The sequence below is a fragment of the Erythrolamprus reginae genome, chromosome Z, assembly GCF_031021105.1.
Source record: "Erythrolamprus reginae isolate rEryReg1 chromosome Z, rEryReg1.hap1, whole genome shotgun sequence".
NCBI classification, from domain to species: domain Eukaryota; kingdom Metazoa; phylum Chordata; class Lepidosauria; order Squamata; family Dipsadidae; genus Erythrolamprus; species Erythrolamprus reginae.
This window is the reverse complement of record NC_091963.1, coordinates 64,140,826-64,157,611: the sequence shown is the minus strand read 5'-3', so window position 1 is coordinate 64,157,611 and position 16,786 is coordinate 64,140,826. Positions and strand designations below refer to the sequence as shown.

The window sequence follows — 16,786 nt, the reverse complement described above, 5'->3', positions numbered from 1 at the left end:
GACCCCTGAGGTACTCCACAAGGGAGAGACCTCGGAGTCGACCTCTGACCCCCCACTAACACCGACTGCGACCGGCCAGAGAGGTAGGAGGAGAACCACTGAAGCACAGTGCCTCCCACCCCCAACCCCTCCAACCGGTGCAGAAGGATACCATGGTCGCTGGTATCGAAAGCCGCTGAGAGATCGAGGAGCACCAGGACAGAGGATAAACCCCTGTCCCGGGCCCGCCAGAGATCATCCATCAACGCGACCAAAGCGGTTTCCGTGCTGTAACCGGGCCTGAAGCCCGACTGCTGGGGACCTAGATAATCGGCTTCTTCCAAGGACCGCTGGAGTGCCACCACCTTCTCGACAACCTTCCCCATGAAGGGAAGGTTGGAGACTGGACGATAGTTGTTGAGTACGGCTGGGTCCAGGGAAGGCTTCTTGAGGAGGGGGCGCACAAGCGCTTCTTTATAGAGTGATGGAAAAACTCCCCTCCCCAAGGAAGCGTTGGTAATCTCCTGGGCCCAGCTCCGTGTCACCTCCCTGCTGGCCGAGACCAACCAGGAGGGACACGGATCCAGTAGACAGGTGGCGGAACTCACAGCTCCAATGGCCTTGTCCACTTCATCAGGTGTCACCAGATCAAACTCCTCCCAGACAGGTGGACAAGTACATGCCCCAGTCACCTCGACTGACTCGTTGTCAGTCGACTCTGTTTTACAATTGGAGTCGAGGTCGGCCCGGATCTGAGCGACTTTATCAGCGAAAAGCGTGTTAAACTCCTCGGCACTACTCTGCAAGGGCTCCCCAACTCCCCCCTGGTTAAGAAGGGAGCGGGTCACCCTAAACAGAGCGGCCGGGCGGGATTCCGCTGATGCAATCAAGGCGGCATGGTACGCGCATCTTGCCGCCTTGAGCGCCACTTTGTAAGTCTTAATAAAAGCTCTTACAAGTGTTCGATCAGATTCAGACCTGCTCTTCCTCCATCGCTTCTCTAGACGTCTCTTTTGGCGTTTCAACTCCCGGAGCTCCTCGTTGAACCATGGGGCTCTACGGGGTCTAGCGCCACGGAGAGGTCGCAAAGGCGCAATCCGGTCGAGAGCCTCCGCAGCAGCCGTATTCCAGGCCTCCGCAAGAGACTCCGCCGAACTGTGGATGAGTGCCTCTGGAATAACCCCAAGCGCCGTCTGAAAGCCCTCTGGGTCCATCAGGCGTCTGGGGCGGAACATCTTCATTGGTTCCGCCTCCCTGTGGGGAAGGATTGGAGCCAGGAAGTCAAGCCGTAGTAGAAAATGGTCTGACCATGACAAAGGCACTGCTTCTAAGCCCCTTAGTCTCAGACCATTACTCAATTGCTCGGAAAGGAATACCATGTCAGGTGCGTGCCCCCCCTCATGAGTCGGACCCCGTACTACTTGAGTCAGGTCCATGGCTGTCATGGTGGCCATGAACTCCTGTGCCAACCCAGAGGTTTCGCCGAGTGACGGCAGGTTGAAGTCCTCCAAGACAATAAGTCTGGGGAACTCCACCGCCAACCCGGCTACCTCCTTGAGTAGCACAGGCAGGGCTTTTGACACGCAGCTGGGAGGCAGGTACGTGAGAAATAAGCCCACCTGACCCCCTAGGTCCAACTTCATCAAGAGTGACTCGCAACCCGCAATTTCTGGAGCAATGAGTCCACGTAGGCAAAGGCTCTCCCTGGCTATAATTAGCCACTCCTCCCCCCCTTCCCTGGGGTCGAGGTTGGTGCCATATCTGAAACCCAGCTGGGCAAATTTCAGAGAGAGGAACACCTCCCTCTGGGCCCAGCCAGGTTTCAGTAATACATGCCAGGTCGGCCTCCTCATCCAGGATCAGATCCCGGATGAGGAGAGCTTTATTGACCACCGACCTGGCATTAAGCTGCAGCAACCTGAGCCCCGGGCCAGAGTTACACTCATCACCAGTAACCCAAGATTGGGCTCACAGAGCCGGAACAAGGGACCGTTATTAAGCAACGGTCTCTCGTTCCCCTGGAACGGCTAGCTCTGTGGCCCCCGCCATATCTGCCTCTCCCCAGCAACACAGGGATATTCCGGCCCTCTGCCACCCCAGAGATCAATGCCCCTTCCTCTCCTGTCTCCCGAGCGTCAGGTGGGCCAAATCTATCCCTCATACTACTGTCGCTCATCCCATCCATACCATACTCCCACCCACCCCAACCATCACACTCATACCAATCATTCATTCCATGCACAACATTGAATCTGCTCCAATCATCCATTAATTAGAGACCCCCCCAATGTTAAAAAAGGATTAAATTAATAATAGATAAAAATGCTGATAAAATATGACATAATATAAATACATATAAATAAAAATAGAAAATTTCACAAGATTAATAATTAATAGTATAAAATGGTAAAAATGGTATAAAATCAGTTCTTAATATTAATTATTAGCTAATCGTCGGTTAATCAGTCGGTCCAGGTGTAGTGTCTTTGTAGGTCTTCAATATAACTTAGATCTTAAAAAGTCTTAAAAAGCTGCTGTTGTTTTTTCCAGCCGGTCCACTAGGGGGCATGGATCTTCTGTAAAGTGCATAGAAGCCAGAAATCCAGGAGGGGGGGGGAAGGGGGGGACAAACCAAGATAGTCATTTGCAAAGTTAATATAAGCAATGTCCCTGGCCAATTGGCCATATTGGTCCCAAGCAACCAGTCCCATCCTTCACACTCTCCTCAGTGATTCCATCGTCCAGCAAGCCCGTCTCCACAGTCTTTCCCACCTAATCTTCCCTTGGCACCAGCAGCTCTCACCCGCTGGTGCCATGCAGGAAGGGGGGGAGCGGGGGGGTTGTTATTCCAAATATACCCCGCCTGCAATTATCCTTCACTGGCAACAGGTCGCTCTTCGTCGCCTCCATTTCCCCTGGTCTCTCTCCGCCTCGACGCCGGTCACTCTCACTCACCAGGTCCGGGGGGGGGTCAGTTCATCAGTAGCCCCACACTCCACGCTCCACGTTCTTTCAGCACCATCCACTTTCCTCCTTTCCTCCTTCTCCGATGTTTCTTAGCTTTTTCGCAAGGCACCGCCGCCATCTTCCGCGTCCCAGTCAACCACCTCTCGACGCTGCGGTCTTTTTCGGTGCCTACAACACCCCCCCCGGCCCCCACCATCTCGGCACCGTCTGCTCCCATCTGTCGGGCCGGGTCGGGGGGCTCGGCCCGACAGTCGCTCTGAATCTTCTCGGCTCTCTTCCCTCCGATGTCAAAAACTCCGCGCCAGGCACCGCCGCCATCTTCCGCGTCCCAGCTGGTTCCGCGTCCCAGCTGGTCGCTCCGCAGTCACCCACACGCCTCTGGCCCCAGCTTCAGAGCTCTGCAGTTGGGGACACAGCAGCAACAGCGACAACAGACAACCTTCCGTCCTGGACCACCATTTTCCGACTATAAACCGTTGTTCAAGGGAGCGGCGGACCCACCATCTCCCCACCGCTCAAACCGGAACCGGACATTATTTATTATTTATGGGTGCTGTTCGAATGGGATCTTGTAGGATGAATACAATGTCATCCGCAAAGGCCTGCAATTTGTAATGTTCTTTCTTGATCATAATACCATGAATTTGTGGGTTGTTTCTTATAGTTTTGAGAAAGGTTTCGATGGCCAGAATAAAAATGAGTGGGGACAGAGGGCATCCTTGGCGCACACCTTTAGTTATAGTAATTGTATTGGTGATATCATTGTTGAAAAGGATTTTTACCGATTGAATAGAATAAATGGTTTTAATTAGATTGAGAAATTTGGAGCCGAAATTCATGTATTCAATTTGATTTATAAGGTAGTCCCATTGAAGACTGTCAAAAGCTTTTTTGAGATCCATAAATACTAATGCAGTTGTTTTGTTATAGTTTTTATCATAGTATTCCAAGGTATTTAGTATGATTCTTGTATTCATGGAAATGTTTCTTCCCGGAAGAAATCCGTTTTGGTCAGGGTGGATAATTTTGTTTAATATATTTTTTAGTCTGTCCGCAATTATCGATGTAAATATTTTGTAGTCAGTATTAAGTAATGCAATTGGTCTGTAATTCTCCAGATGGTGTCTATTTTCAGTGTCTTTAGGAATGAGAGTTATGTAGGATTCAAACCAGGACGTGGGTAATTTCGCATGCAAAAGTGCATTGTTGTAGATGTCTAAAAGTATAGGTGCCATTGTATCAATATGATATTTATAGAATTCAGACGGGATTCCGTCTGGTCCTGGGGTTTTATTGTTTTTTTGTTTGTTTATTGCAGCCTCAATATCTGAGATGGAGATTGGTTTATTTAGAAAAGTTCTTTGGTCATCTGTTATAATAGTTGTTTGTTCATTTGTTTGTAAGTATTTCAATAATAAATCAGCATCTAGATTTGAGGCTTGGTAGAGTTGTTGATAAAAATTTTGGATAATTTGTTTTTTATCGAAATTGGTCGTTTTCAATTGTCCGGAGGAGTCAGCTAAAGCATCTGTTTCTATCAGATTTTTGATGAGCTAGTTTAAGAGATAGCCAACGTCCTGGTTTATTGGCAAATTCGAAATGTGTTTGTTTTGCATTTTTGATTTTTTGAGCGATGCATTGTTGTGTTATTAAATTTATTTCATGTTTAATCGTATTTATTTCTAGTAAGATTATGTTATTTTTCAGGTCATTGTGAAGTGCTTTTTCTGCTTCTTGGAGAGATATGTTTAATTTGTGAAGTTGCGCATATTTTTCTTTATTTTTGTTTGCGGTATATGAGATATAGATACCGCGTATATATGCTTTAGTAGCATCCCACGCTGTTTCGTTGGGTATTTCGCCATTGAAGTTAATTTGGATGATAGGGGGGATATCATTCTGTATTTTATGTTGGAATTGTTTTTGATTTATCACTGTTGAGTACATCGACCATCTATGCGGTGTGTTGTGAGTGTTGTCTTTTATTGTCAGCAGAAGGGGATTGTGGTCTGCCCAAGTTGCATTAAGTATTTGAACATCAATTATTTGATTTATAGTTTCTATATTGGACCAAGCCATGTCAATACGTGAGCAGGTTCGATGAGGAGGAGAAAAAAAAGTATATTGTATGGATTTAGGGTAAAAGTATCTCCAGATGTCTTTTAAAGCGTATTCATAAATTATTTGTTTAAGGGTTGAAGGAATAATATTACGAGTACGGTATTTGGAGTTACCTTTATAATCTTTATTTACATCCACTATTGCGTTGAAGTCTCCAATTATTACAAAATTGTTTAGATCTAATTCTAATATTTTTTAATGTACATTTTTAAAGTAGATAGATTGCCTAACGGATGGTGCATATATTGATATTATATTTATTGTTCTTTTATTTTGTAGAGTTATTTGAACAATTAGTAATTGGCCATTTTCATCGGTATGTATTAATTTTGGAGAGTAAATTTTTTTAACGTATAGAACTATGCCTCTCTTTTTTTCGAGAGCGGAAGCACAAAAGAATTCGAATTCAGATTTAGATTTAAATTTGGGAATAGCTAAAAGAGTAGTATCTTCATTTTTAATGTGGGTTTCTTGCAATGAAATTATATCATAATTGTTTTCAAATAATTTGTAAAATATTTTTTGTCTCTTTTTATATGAATTCAGACCGTTTATATTTGTTGAGAATAATGTGATTTTGGGTTGTCTATTGTTGCAGTATGGGTTCCTTATATTTCTCCTTTCTTGCCTCAGCTCTTGCCCGGGTAACTGGTCCATGTTTGGTTGACTCGTCATTCTGGTTTTGTAATTCTTGGTTGTTATTTATCAAATTGTCATCAGAAGTGGCTTCTTCGTTTAGGGGGGTATCTCTAGTGTCAGGTTCTTTGAGGGCAGACTGGTCCATCTTCAAGATGTGGGCGTAAAAATCTCTTGCATCTTCAGGTGAGGTAATTTTATATTTTTTATCCAGAAGTGTAATTGTCATACCCTCTGGTATCATCCACCTAAACTGTATGGCTTCTTTATTTAACTTAGTAGCTAGCGTTTGGTATGGTTTGCGCTTCTCCCTTACTCGCTTTGGGATTTGGCGTAGAATTACAATGTCTCGACCTTGATGGGTAGCTGGATTATCCTTAGAGGCATTGTAGATTTCATCTCTAATTTTCCTTTTGAGGAAGCGTACATGGACCTCTCGTGGGAGCCTATTTCATCTGGCGTATGAAGTTGTAAGTCGGTACACCTCATCCATTTGCGCTAAGATTTCATCCGTTGATTTGCCAATGATTTTGGTTATTATTGTTGCCACCGTGTGAGGAAGGTCTTGTTGGTCGGTTTCTATAATATTTTGGAAACGCAAAAAAAAGGCTGATTTCTCAAGCTCCAAGTTCATAAGGGACTCTTCCAGGGATTTGCTGGTATATTCTGCCTTAGCTTCTGAAAATTTAAATCTAGTGTCGATCCTGTTAGTTAAATCTTCAATAGTATTTATTTTTTCTGTATTTTTCGTAATTGTTTCACAGACGACTTCCATTTGATCTTCCAGTTTAGTCGTACGCTCTTCAAGGTGACCCGCATGTTCTTGAATTTTCTTGATGTCCTGTTTCATTTCTCCCATCGTTCCCTTTAGAGATTCAAAATTGGTGTCTAATGTATCTTGCATTTTATTCATCTTCTCCAATAAGGTGTTTAGTGTTATGTTTGGAATATCCTGTGATGGTTGTTGGAGAGATGTTTTGTCTGACAAGTCAGAAGAGCGTTGCTGGGTTGAATTTGGTGTTGCAGGTTGATTGGGATTTTTCTTCCAGGATTTCATTAGAGTTGGTTGGTTTGAGGTAGCCATTTTTGTATTAAAAAGAGGTCGCTAGAACAGTATCTAGATAATGGACTGTATGTATGATGTAGTAAGGGGATGTATGTGATATAGAGGAGTATGTATAATGTTGTCCAAAGTGATGAAGTTACAATAATTTGAATAGTGTGAGAAATTGTAATCTATGTATTAAAGTTTTAAAAGTACAGTAAGTAGAAAGCTATTGAGAAAATATCAAAATTTGTTACACTTAAGGAGTAGAAAGAAGAACAAAATTTATATTAAGGTTTCAAACTATCAATGGGTTAACATTTAATTCAGTATAACTCCAATAATAATATCTCAATGTATGAAGAGCGAAAAAAGAGAGGAGGAAAGAAAATAGGGAGGAGTAATAATTCAATAGTACAATTATTCAATATTCAGTATAGGGGGACAAAAGATTGATACTGTCTGAAGAAAAACTGGATTTCTAATTTTAAGGTACCGTATATACTCGAGTATAAGCCGACCCGAGTATAAGCCGAGGCACCAATTTTTGCCACAAAAACTGGGAATACGTATTGACCCGAGTATAAGCCGAGGTTAGAAAATGCAGTGGCTACTGGTAACTTATAAAAATGGAAAACAATAAAATTACATTAATTGAGACATGTTTTAGAATATTTATTTTAAAGAAAACCAGTAAACTAGCTCTGTAAATTTAAAAGAGGGTAAACAAATTAACAATATTAACAATAAATTAAAAGTAAAAAAAGTAGCTCGATCAGCAACAAAGCTAAAACCTAAGAGTTAAAATCCTTCAAAACTGGATTCCTTCTCATCATTAATTGGATTTACATTATTGTTCTGTTTTTATATATGCTGTGAGCCACCCTGAGTCCTTGGAGAGGGATGGCATACAAATCCAATTAAATAAATAAACAAACAAACAAGCAAATAAATAAGTGTATCCAAAGAACAGCTTCAGCATTAGCTGCTGTGAGGTTATCAGCATAGAAAACCAAATAGATAGATAGATAGATAGATAGATAGATAGATAGATAGATAGATAGATAGAGATAGAGAGATAGAAAGATAGATAGACAGACAGAAAAATAGATAGATAGATAGATAGATAGATAGAAATAGATACAGATAGATAGATAGATAGATAGATAGATAGATAGATAGATAGATAGAAAGAAAAATAGATAGAAAAATAGTTAGATAGAAAGATAGAAAAATAGATAGATAGATAGATAGAAATAGATAGATAGACAGACAGACAGATAGATATAGATAGAAAGATAGACAGACAGACAGACAGATAGAAAAATAGATAGATAGATAGATAGATAGATAGATAGAAAAATAGATAGATAGAAAGATAGATAGATAGAAAGATAGAGAGATAGAAAAAGAATTCCTGTCTAGCTCTGCCCCATAACACATTATTAGATCCTATCCAAGCAAGGACAGCAACTACCACAAAATACCATTTTTTAAACAGTTTAAATCCTTTCAAAGGAGGGGGAGGAGAATCTGACAGCAGGGGGCCTTTTTAATCCAACTAAGGGAAATGCAGAGAGAGCAAGGAATAGTTACTGTAAACCTGTTGACAAATACACACAGGGAGTAAAAAACAAAAAGCCTGGGTTTCAGCAAGAGGTAGCTGGCTTTTTTCACCGTGGGGGGGAGAGGGGGCATGCACACACACACACACACACACACACACACGACCTCACCGGCTTCCCATTGCTTTTTCCCCCTCTCGGTTGGAGCAAATTGCTGCCTCCTTTGCTTGAGCCAGGGAGAGGAACTACGGCGTGCGAGAGGGGACAAAAGCTGGTGCCTCCTCGCTCTGGCTCAAGCAATGGCGCCCTCGTGTGGTGACTTTGTCAATGACACGAGTATAAGCCGAGGTTGTGTTTTTCAGCCCATTTTTGGGGCTGAAAAACTCGGCTTATACTCGAGTATATACGGTATTCTAATTTACAAACTGATAGATTCAAAATAGAAAGCTACTTTAGAGAATATTTACCTCAGTCCGCCAACTATTGTTCACTATATAAGTAACTCTCTTTCTTAAATATAAAGGATATAAAACATATTGTTGAAACTTATGAAAGAGCCAATTATTAATATATATTTAGACCTATGTTCTAAGGTAAATATCTCATAATCTACTGCATTGCATATTATTTTAGGATTTGTAATCAGTTCAGATACACTCTTTTTCTGATGGTCATATAAAATAGCTTGAATGAAATGACGAACTTTATCTGAAGGCATCTCCACTGAAATCTTTAATAAAGGTGTTAAATATTGTTGTATTTGTTGCTAGTTAAAGTCAGTAGCTTTAAATTTAGTAGTTGCGCAGTTCACTTTTCAGAATCTATTTAGTTTACTATCTTGCTGTTGTTCTGTATGTATCTATATCCATATAAATATAGATAGTCCTCAACTTATGACCACAACTGAATCCAGAATTTCTGTTGCTAAATAAAACAGTTAAATAAATTTTGCCTCATTTTATGACCTTTCTTGACACAGTTGTTAAGTGAATTACTGCAGATGTTAAGTTAATATCATGGTTGTTAATTGAATCTGGCATCCTATTGATTTTGCTTATCAGAAAAGGTGGAAAAGATGATCACATGTTCACTGAAACTATTATAAAATATAAGTTAGTTGCCAAGCTGCTGAATTTTGGTCAGATGAGGATGCGGCAACAGTTGTCCTAAAATGGTCTTAAATCAACAATTATTAAATGAAATGTTGTAAGTCAAAGACTATACACATAAATATTAATTTCTGAGTGATCCTTGCATTTTGATGGTAGTTAGGACCAGAATGTAATGTGATGTGATTGCATTACTTAATGATGGAAGTCCCAGTTGTCATCATAATCCCAGGATTGTAAGGGTCCTTAAGTATGAGGAGGCAAGAGTCCTAAGTGCATCAGGCAAACACTATTGGAGGTGTGGGGAGGGGGGAACTGCATGGACTACACATATAGTTGCTATGACATGTAGGTAGGGCTGCAGGCAAGTTGAATTTGTGACTGGGATCTCATAACAGGATTCCTTGGGAATAAAAATGGCAAAAACAACTTACAAGAACAACTTGCAGCCTTCTCTTCCAGCTTCCCTTTTCACTTTCCTTGTGGGAAGCCAGCAGGGAAGATTTCAAATGTTGATCATGTGATTGTGGGGCAATGCAATCATTAAGTCTGAACTGATTTCCAAGCGCCCAAATTGTGATACCATAATAAATACAGGAGGGTTGTGATATACAGAATTTTGAGAATAAGTCATAAATACTACTTGCTCAGCCTTGTTGTTAACTTTAGATAGTGATTGTAACTCAAGGACCACCTGTATTGGTCCTCGAGTTACAATCACTTTGTTATGATTTTATAAACACTCTTAAATTTCTCCTCGCTTTCTACAAAGTATTTAGGGGAATTATGTTGTGAATATATATTAAGCAAGTGTTAATATATATATGAATTCTGATAGCGAACCCTGATTTACAGCTATAGTTTGAATAAACTGTGATATTCCTTAAAATTAGCTAGATATATAAATCATCTTAATTTCTTCCAGGTGCTTTTTACCTTGTATTTGAATATATGGATCATGATCTCATGGGGCTTCTGGAATCTGGCTTGGTTCATTTTGATGAAAGTCATATTAAATCTTTCATGAGACAGTTGATGGAAGGCTTGGATTATTGCCATAAGAAGAATTTCTTACATCGAGATATTAAATGTTCTAACATCTTACTAAACAACAGGTAATCATTGAGTTTTATAAAATTTTATATATCCGTTTTATATATTTTATAAAAAAATATATATTTCCAAAATTTAGAAATGAAGTAAAATGTAATTTGTAAATTCATTTTCAAATAATAACATTTTATTGATATATATAGTGCACTTTTGTTCAAACTGCTGGAGATAGTGAAAATTATTAGTCTAATAATTAGGCCCAGTCTTAGACCTTATACTCTTCATAAATGACTTAAAGTTATGACCAAAATTATGGGAACCTTTTTGAAAAAGTATTTTTGAGGTTTGATGGCTAATAACCACCATTCTTTTTGGAGTAGTATCATAAAATTATATATCAATGAAAAGATAATTTAATCAAGAATGCAATGCAACAAAGTATGTTCAATTATCTGTATTCTATGAAACGTTACAGCCAAATAACCAGAAAAAGGAAGCACAATTTGCTTCAGTTGATATATCAGGTAGATTTCCTTGACTGTAGCCAATGAGCATGAATGTTTAGAGAGCCAATCAGGTGTCATCTTGTTTTGGCAATGAGCCAATCAGATCACAATAGGATTCAGTTATATGATTGCGTTATATGATTGCTATCAAGTTGATTGGGGGTTTTTTTTGGTGTTCTTTCATTTAGTGAGCTTGTAAAATGTAATAAAATTTAAATAATGGTGCAAAGAGTTGACTGGTCGTTAAGTGAACAAGGCTACAGTTATAAACAAATTAGAAGAAAAATTGATGGGAAAAGGTGCCATTTCTAAGTTTTTTAAGAGATATAAGGAGACTCCAAAGTCACTACAAAATCACACTGATAAAGGCAGAAAAAGGTGCACAACAGCAAGTGGTGATAGAACAACTAAGAGATTGTGCCTACTGTGACACAGGAAAATCATCTGGGTGTATACAAGATGAAATGATGCAATGTGAAGTTGAGTACAAGGATTATGTGGCACAGACTGCAGGAATTTGGCCTAAAATCTAAACTTCCACGAAAAAAGCCACTTTTAAGAAGGGTTTGAAAGACTAAACTGGACTGAAACCTATTCTGGTTTCAGGCTAATTCAGATAATACAGTGTTACCTCGATTTCCACGGGGGATGCGTTCCGAGACCGCCCGCGAAAGTTGAATTTCCGCGAAGTAGAGATGCGGAAGTAAATACACCATTTTTGGCTATGGACAGTATCACAAGCCATCCCTTAACACTTTAAACCCCTAAATTACCATTTCCCATTCGCTTAACAACCATTTACTCACCCTTATTACTGGTACTCACCATTGAATAAGACACTTATTTATTTTATTTATTTATTTATTGGATTTGTATGCCGCCCCTCCCCAGAGACTCGGGGCAGCTAACTTAATGATCCTGATATTTATAAACATAATTATTTATTAACAGTAATTATTTTTTTTGTTATTTATTTGCAAAAATTATTACTTTGGCGATGATGTATGACGTCATTGGGCGGGGAAAACCATAGTATAGGGAAAAAAACTGTGAAGTATTTTTTAATTAATATTTTTTGAAAAACCGTGGTATAGGCTATCCGCAAAGTTCGAACCCGCGAAAATCGAGGGAACACTGTAATTGGAATAAATGATTGCTAGATGCCTTATTTTGTAAAAACACAGCAAAGTTTCTCTATTTTCCCTTCACTCTTCATTAAACATCTGCTATTGTGCAGTGCAATTCATTCTTATTTCCCTCTTAAGCAGTTAGGCAGATTATCTCAGTAGTAACTTCAGTCCACTCCACAGGTCATTCTAAAATGTATGGGCTAATCAGTGCTAGCGAAGAGCCATAAAAACAGTTTATAAGTCACATGATCATTAGCTTACATGCCGGAGCGTAACTGGAAATAATTCATCTTGGTGGGACAAGATTGACACAATCAGCTTCTCTTCCATTCACACCCAGATGTGAGGTCATTCATTAATTAATTCCTCACTCTCTAAGAGTATAAAATCTCCTCCCTCTTACTTCTTCTAATCGCCTCTGGCATCCGAAGCAGGGATTAACCCATCTCGAATCCTGCCCATTTGATTCATCTGAACTCATGTGTATGTCACGATCTTTGTCTCCTTTACTAACATTCCCATCTGTCTCTAAATCAGGTAAACTGACAAGCTCTAAATCACTCTCCCCCTCCGAATCCGAGCATTCCCCAGGCTGAAAGGGAGTATACACAACAAAACCCATGTTACCTGGACAGAGGATATATAATTTTATGGTACTACTCCCCAAAAAAGTGGTGTTATTGCACATCAAACCTCAAAAATACTGTACACTTTCCCCAAAAGGTTTCCACAATTTTGACCAGTACTGTAAATGAGGGGATGGAAGGGAAACTTTACATTTATAGATGACAGTAAACTGGCAGGAATAACCAACACCTCAGAAGACAAGCCCAGGATCCAAAAAGTTCTTGACAAACTTAAAAAATGGGCTCTATCCAACAAAATGAATTTTAATATGGAGAAAAGGAAACTTTTACATTTAGGCAGGGAAAAATCAAGGTGTAAGTAATTATGACAGGGATCTTGGAGTCCTAATGGATGGTCACTTGAATAAGAGCCAGAAGTGTGCAGCAGCAGGTAGAAAAAGCTAATACAATCCTGGGTTGTAGAAATAGGTATAGAATCAAAATCATAGTATTTGATTTTATAAAGCACACCTGGAATACTACAACCAATTTTGGCAATCATACAAAAAAAAGATATGGAGACTTAGGGAAAAAAATCAGAAAAGAGCAACTAAGATGATTGAAGGCCTGGACATTACAACTTACAAAGAATGGCTGTAGGATTTGGGTTTGGAATATCTACAGAAAATAAGAATTAGGATTGACATAATAGCAGTATTCCAGTACTTGAGGGGCTGCCACAAAGAAGAGGGGGTTAAATTATTCTCCAAAGCACCAGAGGAGGGACAGTTGGTTATGACCTATAAAGCCCTTCATGGCACCGGACCAGATTACCTCAGGGACCGCCTTCTGCCGCACGAATCCCAGCGGCCAGTTAGGTTCCACAGAGTGGGTCTTCTCCTGGTCCCGTCAACTAAACAATGCCACTTGGCGGGACCCAGGGGAAGAGCCTTCTCTGGCGGCCCCGGCCCTCTGGAACCAACTCCCCCCAGAGATTAGAATTGCCCCCACCCTCCTTGCCTTTCTTAAGCTACTTAAAACCCACCTCTGCCGCCAGGCATGGGGGAATTAAGACTTCTTCTCCCCCTAGGCCGTTACAATTGTATGCATGGTATGTTTGTATGTATGTTTGGTTTTATATATTAAGGGGTTTTAATTCGCTTTTAGTATTGGATTATTATTGTATATTGTTCATGATTGTTGTTAGCCGCCCCGAGTTTTCGGAGAGGGGCGGCATATAAATCCAATAAAACTTGAAACTTGAAACATGAAATAATGGCTAGAACTGATCAAAGAGAGAAGCAACCTGGAATTAAGGAGAAACTTCCTAACAATCAGAACAATTAACTAGTGGAATAGTTTGCCTGCAGAAATCATGGGCACTCCATCACTGGATGTTTAAGAAGAGACTAGACAGTCATTTTTCTGAAATGATATGCTTGAGCAGGGGGCTGGACTAGAAGACCTACAAGGTGCCTTTCAGCTCCTGTTCTGTTTTATTCTGTTCTATTCCCATTCCCGCTCTACTGCTCCTCCTCCTCCTCCTCCTTCTACTACTACTACTACTACTACTACTACTACTACTACTACTACTACTACTCTGTTCTAGACTTCATTTCATTTATTTGAATGCATAACTAATATGCAACCCCGGCTCTTACAAGATGCATTCCCCACACCTGTATATAGTGATACATACATGCAGAACTAGATTAATGATTGTATGCATGTATTTATTTATTTAGAACAACTTATAGACCTTCAATGCTCACACTGGATGCTAATGCATCATTTCTGGTGTGGCTCAGCAATACTTGTACTAGTTGGGACTGTTGAGAGTTCAGTTTAAGTTTACCATCTGTGTATTTTTACAGTAAATTTTAGAATTTTTTTTTCCTGCTCTACTTTGATTATTTATTATATTTGTATTTTATGTTCTTTTAAAATACTGTTTTAACTATATAACAATAGAGAAACTAAAAAGTGGCATGTAGTAGATGTTAAATTTTTGATAATTGAAGCATTAAGTTATAAAAAATAAGCAGATAAATAATCTTATGTTACAGTAAAATGTTTTTTAAAATGATTTGTTATTTTAATGCTTTATTTTTCTCATTTTTGCAACATCTAAATCATGAAAAATAGCTTTTTGGAGGAAGAATAAAATTTAATTTTGAATTTTATGCACAAAGAACTGTACTGCAAAGAGTACAAAGCAAAAAACACCATTAAAATCTAGTTAAATATAAATATGGATATTATTCAGTTGTACATTTAAAAATTTACTGTTTTTATTAGAGGACAGATCAAGCTTGCAGATTTTGGTCTTGCTCGCCTGTACAGCTCTGAAGAGAGGTAAGTTTAAAACTGTTCTTTTTTAAAGTGTTCTGCAAATATATTATAAACAAAACTTTTAAATGTAATAAAAGATGCTGAATTTAAAATATCCTTCCATGATCTTTAAGGATGAGGTTATACTTATTATTTTAGTGCTTTCTAATCTGAATTAAATATTAAACAATTTTTTAATTCTGAGTTGGTTTATATCAGGTTAGCATCAAACTTATACCGTATTTTTTACTATAAGATGCACCGGTGGATAAGACGTACCATTTCAAACAGGTAAGTAAGAAAAAAAAAGGGTTTTGTCCTCCTACACCCACAGGAGCATCCCAAACCCTGTGCATGCCCCCCTTTTTTGCCAAAATAGGGTCATTTTTGCCTTCCCCCAGCCCTCAAGAGCACTCTCCAGGCCCCCCAAACCCTCTGTGCACTCCATCTTTTGCGAAAACGGCCTGGTTTTTTTTTTGCAAAAACGGGGGTGTTTTTGCCTTCTCCCAGCCACCAAGAACACTCTGCAGGTTTCCCAAATTCTCTGCACATCCCATTTTTGTGAAAAAGGACCCATTTTTTGCAAAAACAGGACACAGGGTGGGGTTTGGGGAGACCAGAAATGGCTGTATTTGGTGTATAATAGCAATAGCATTTAGACTTACATACCGCTTCATAGTGCTTTTATGGCCCTCTCTAAGTGGTTTACAGAAACAGCATATTTCATCCTTACTTTACCCACCTCAGAAGGATGGAAGGCTGAGTCAACCTTGAGCTGGTGGTGAGATTTGAACTGCTGAACTACAGCTAGTAGTTAGCTGAAGTAGCCTGCAGTGCTGCACTCTAACCACTGTGCTACCCCGGCTGTTACAAGATGCACCAACATTTCTACCTCTTTCGGGGGGGGGGGGTGCGCCTTATATTCCGAAAAATATGGTATTTAACATTGATTTAAGTCAGCAGGTTTAAATTAGCTTACAGGAATATTTTTGTCATAATATGAAAAGGAAGCAAGAGCAACATGAGGAATTATTTCAAAGTAGTTTCTTCATTGCTGCTTACCTATAGACATAAATTTTGTCAGACATGTCTCCTAGATTATTAAATACACCATGGAAACTATTACTTTGGTTTAGCTTGATTTCGCTTTCATATGTTTTCTTCATAAATAAAAATTAAATACTAAAGATTTCATGCTTTTTAGCTAGAAATGAGTCTCTCCTTACTGCAACTGCACTATCTTCCATTACAGTAATAACTTTATTCAACAATATTTAAAGCAGTGGTTCCCAAACGTTTTCAGTTCACCACCACTTTGTGGTACAAACTCATCTTCACTGCCGCCTATCCCCATCCCCCTCTGTTGGGCATGGTCCGGTGGTCTGGTGACCAGGTGGGTGTGGCCAATTTGTAAAATCTGATGAAACTCACTTAACAACACTCTTGCTTAGAAACCAAAATGTTAGGCTTGATTGTGTTTATAAGTCTTCCTTCCTTCCTTCGTTCCCTCCCCCCCTCCCTCCCTCCCTCCCTCCCTCCCTTCCTTCCTGTTAAATAGGCTCAAACCATAAAACAAACTGGGTTTATTAATATTCGGTAAAAAGCAATACACAACGACAAGCAAACAATCCATGTACAAGGAATGCCCAGCCTGCTCAAGACCCCTCCTTTTACATACTCCCTCAATAGCCCCAACCAATCAGGCTGCAGGAAATCTCCCCGCCTCCCAGAGCAACCAATCCTGGCGCCCTAGGTTTTACCAAGGACGTAACACCCCT

The 16,786-nt window shown here is 39.8% G+C and overlaps 1 protein-coding gene across 3 annotated transcripts in view; it reads left to right on the top strand.

Moving 5' to 3' along the window:
• CDK13 (cyclin dependent kinase 13) overlaps positions 1–16,786 on the top strand; it is a 220,760-nt gene that overhangs the window by 110,195 nt on the left and 93,779 nt on the right. For all 3 annotated transcript variants that reach the window (XM_070727748.1, XM_070727747.1, XM_070727746.1), the window contains 2 exons: positions 10,348–10,537; positions 14,976–15,032. In XM_070727748.1, coding sequence (XP_070583849.1) covers positions 10,348–10,537; positions 14,976–15,032 — 247 coding nt within the window. The remainder of the gene's footprint in view (positions 1–10,347; positions 10,538–14,975; positions 15,033–16,786) is intronic.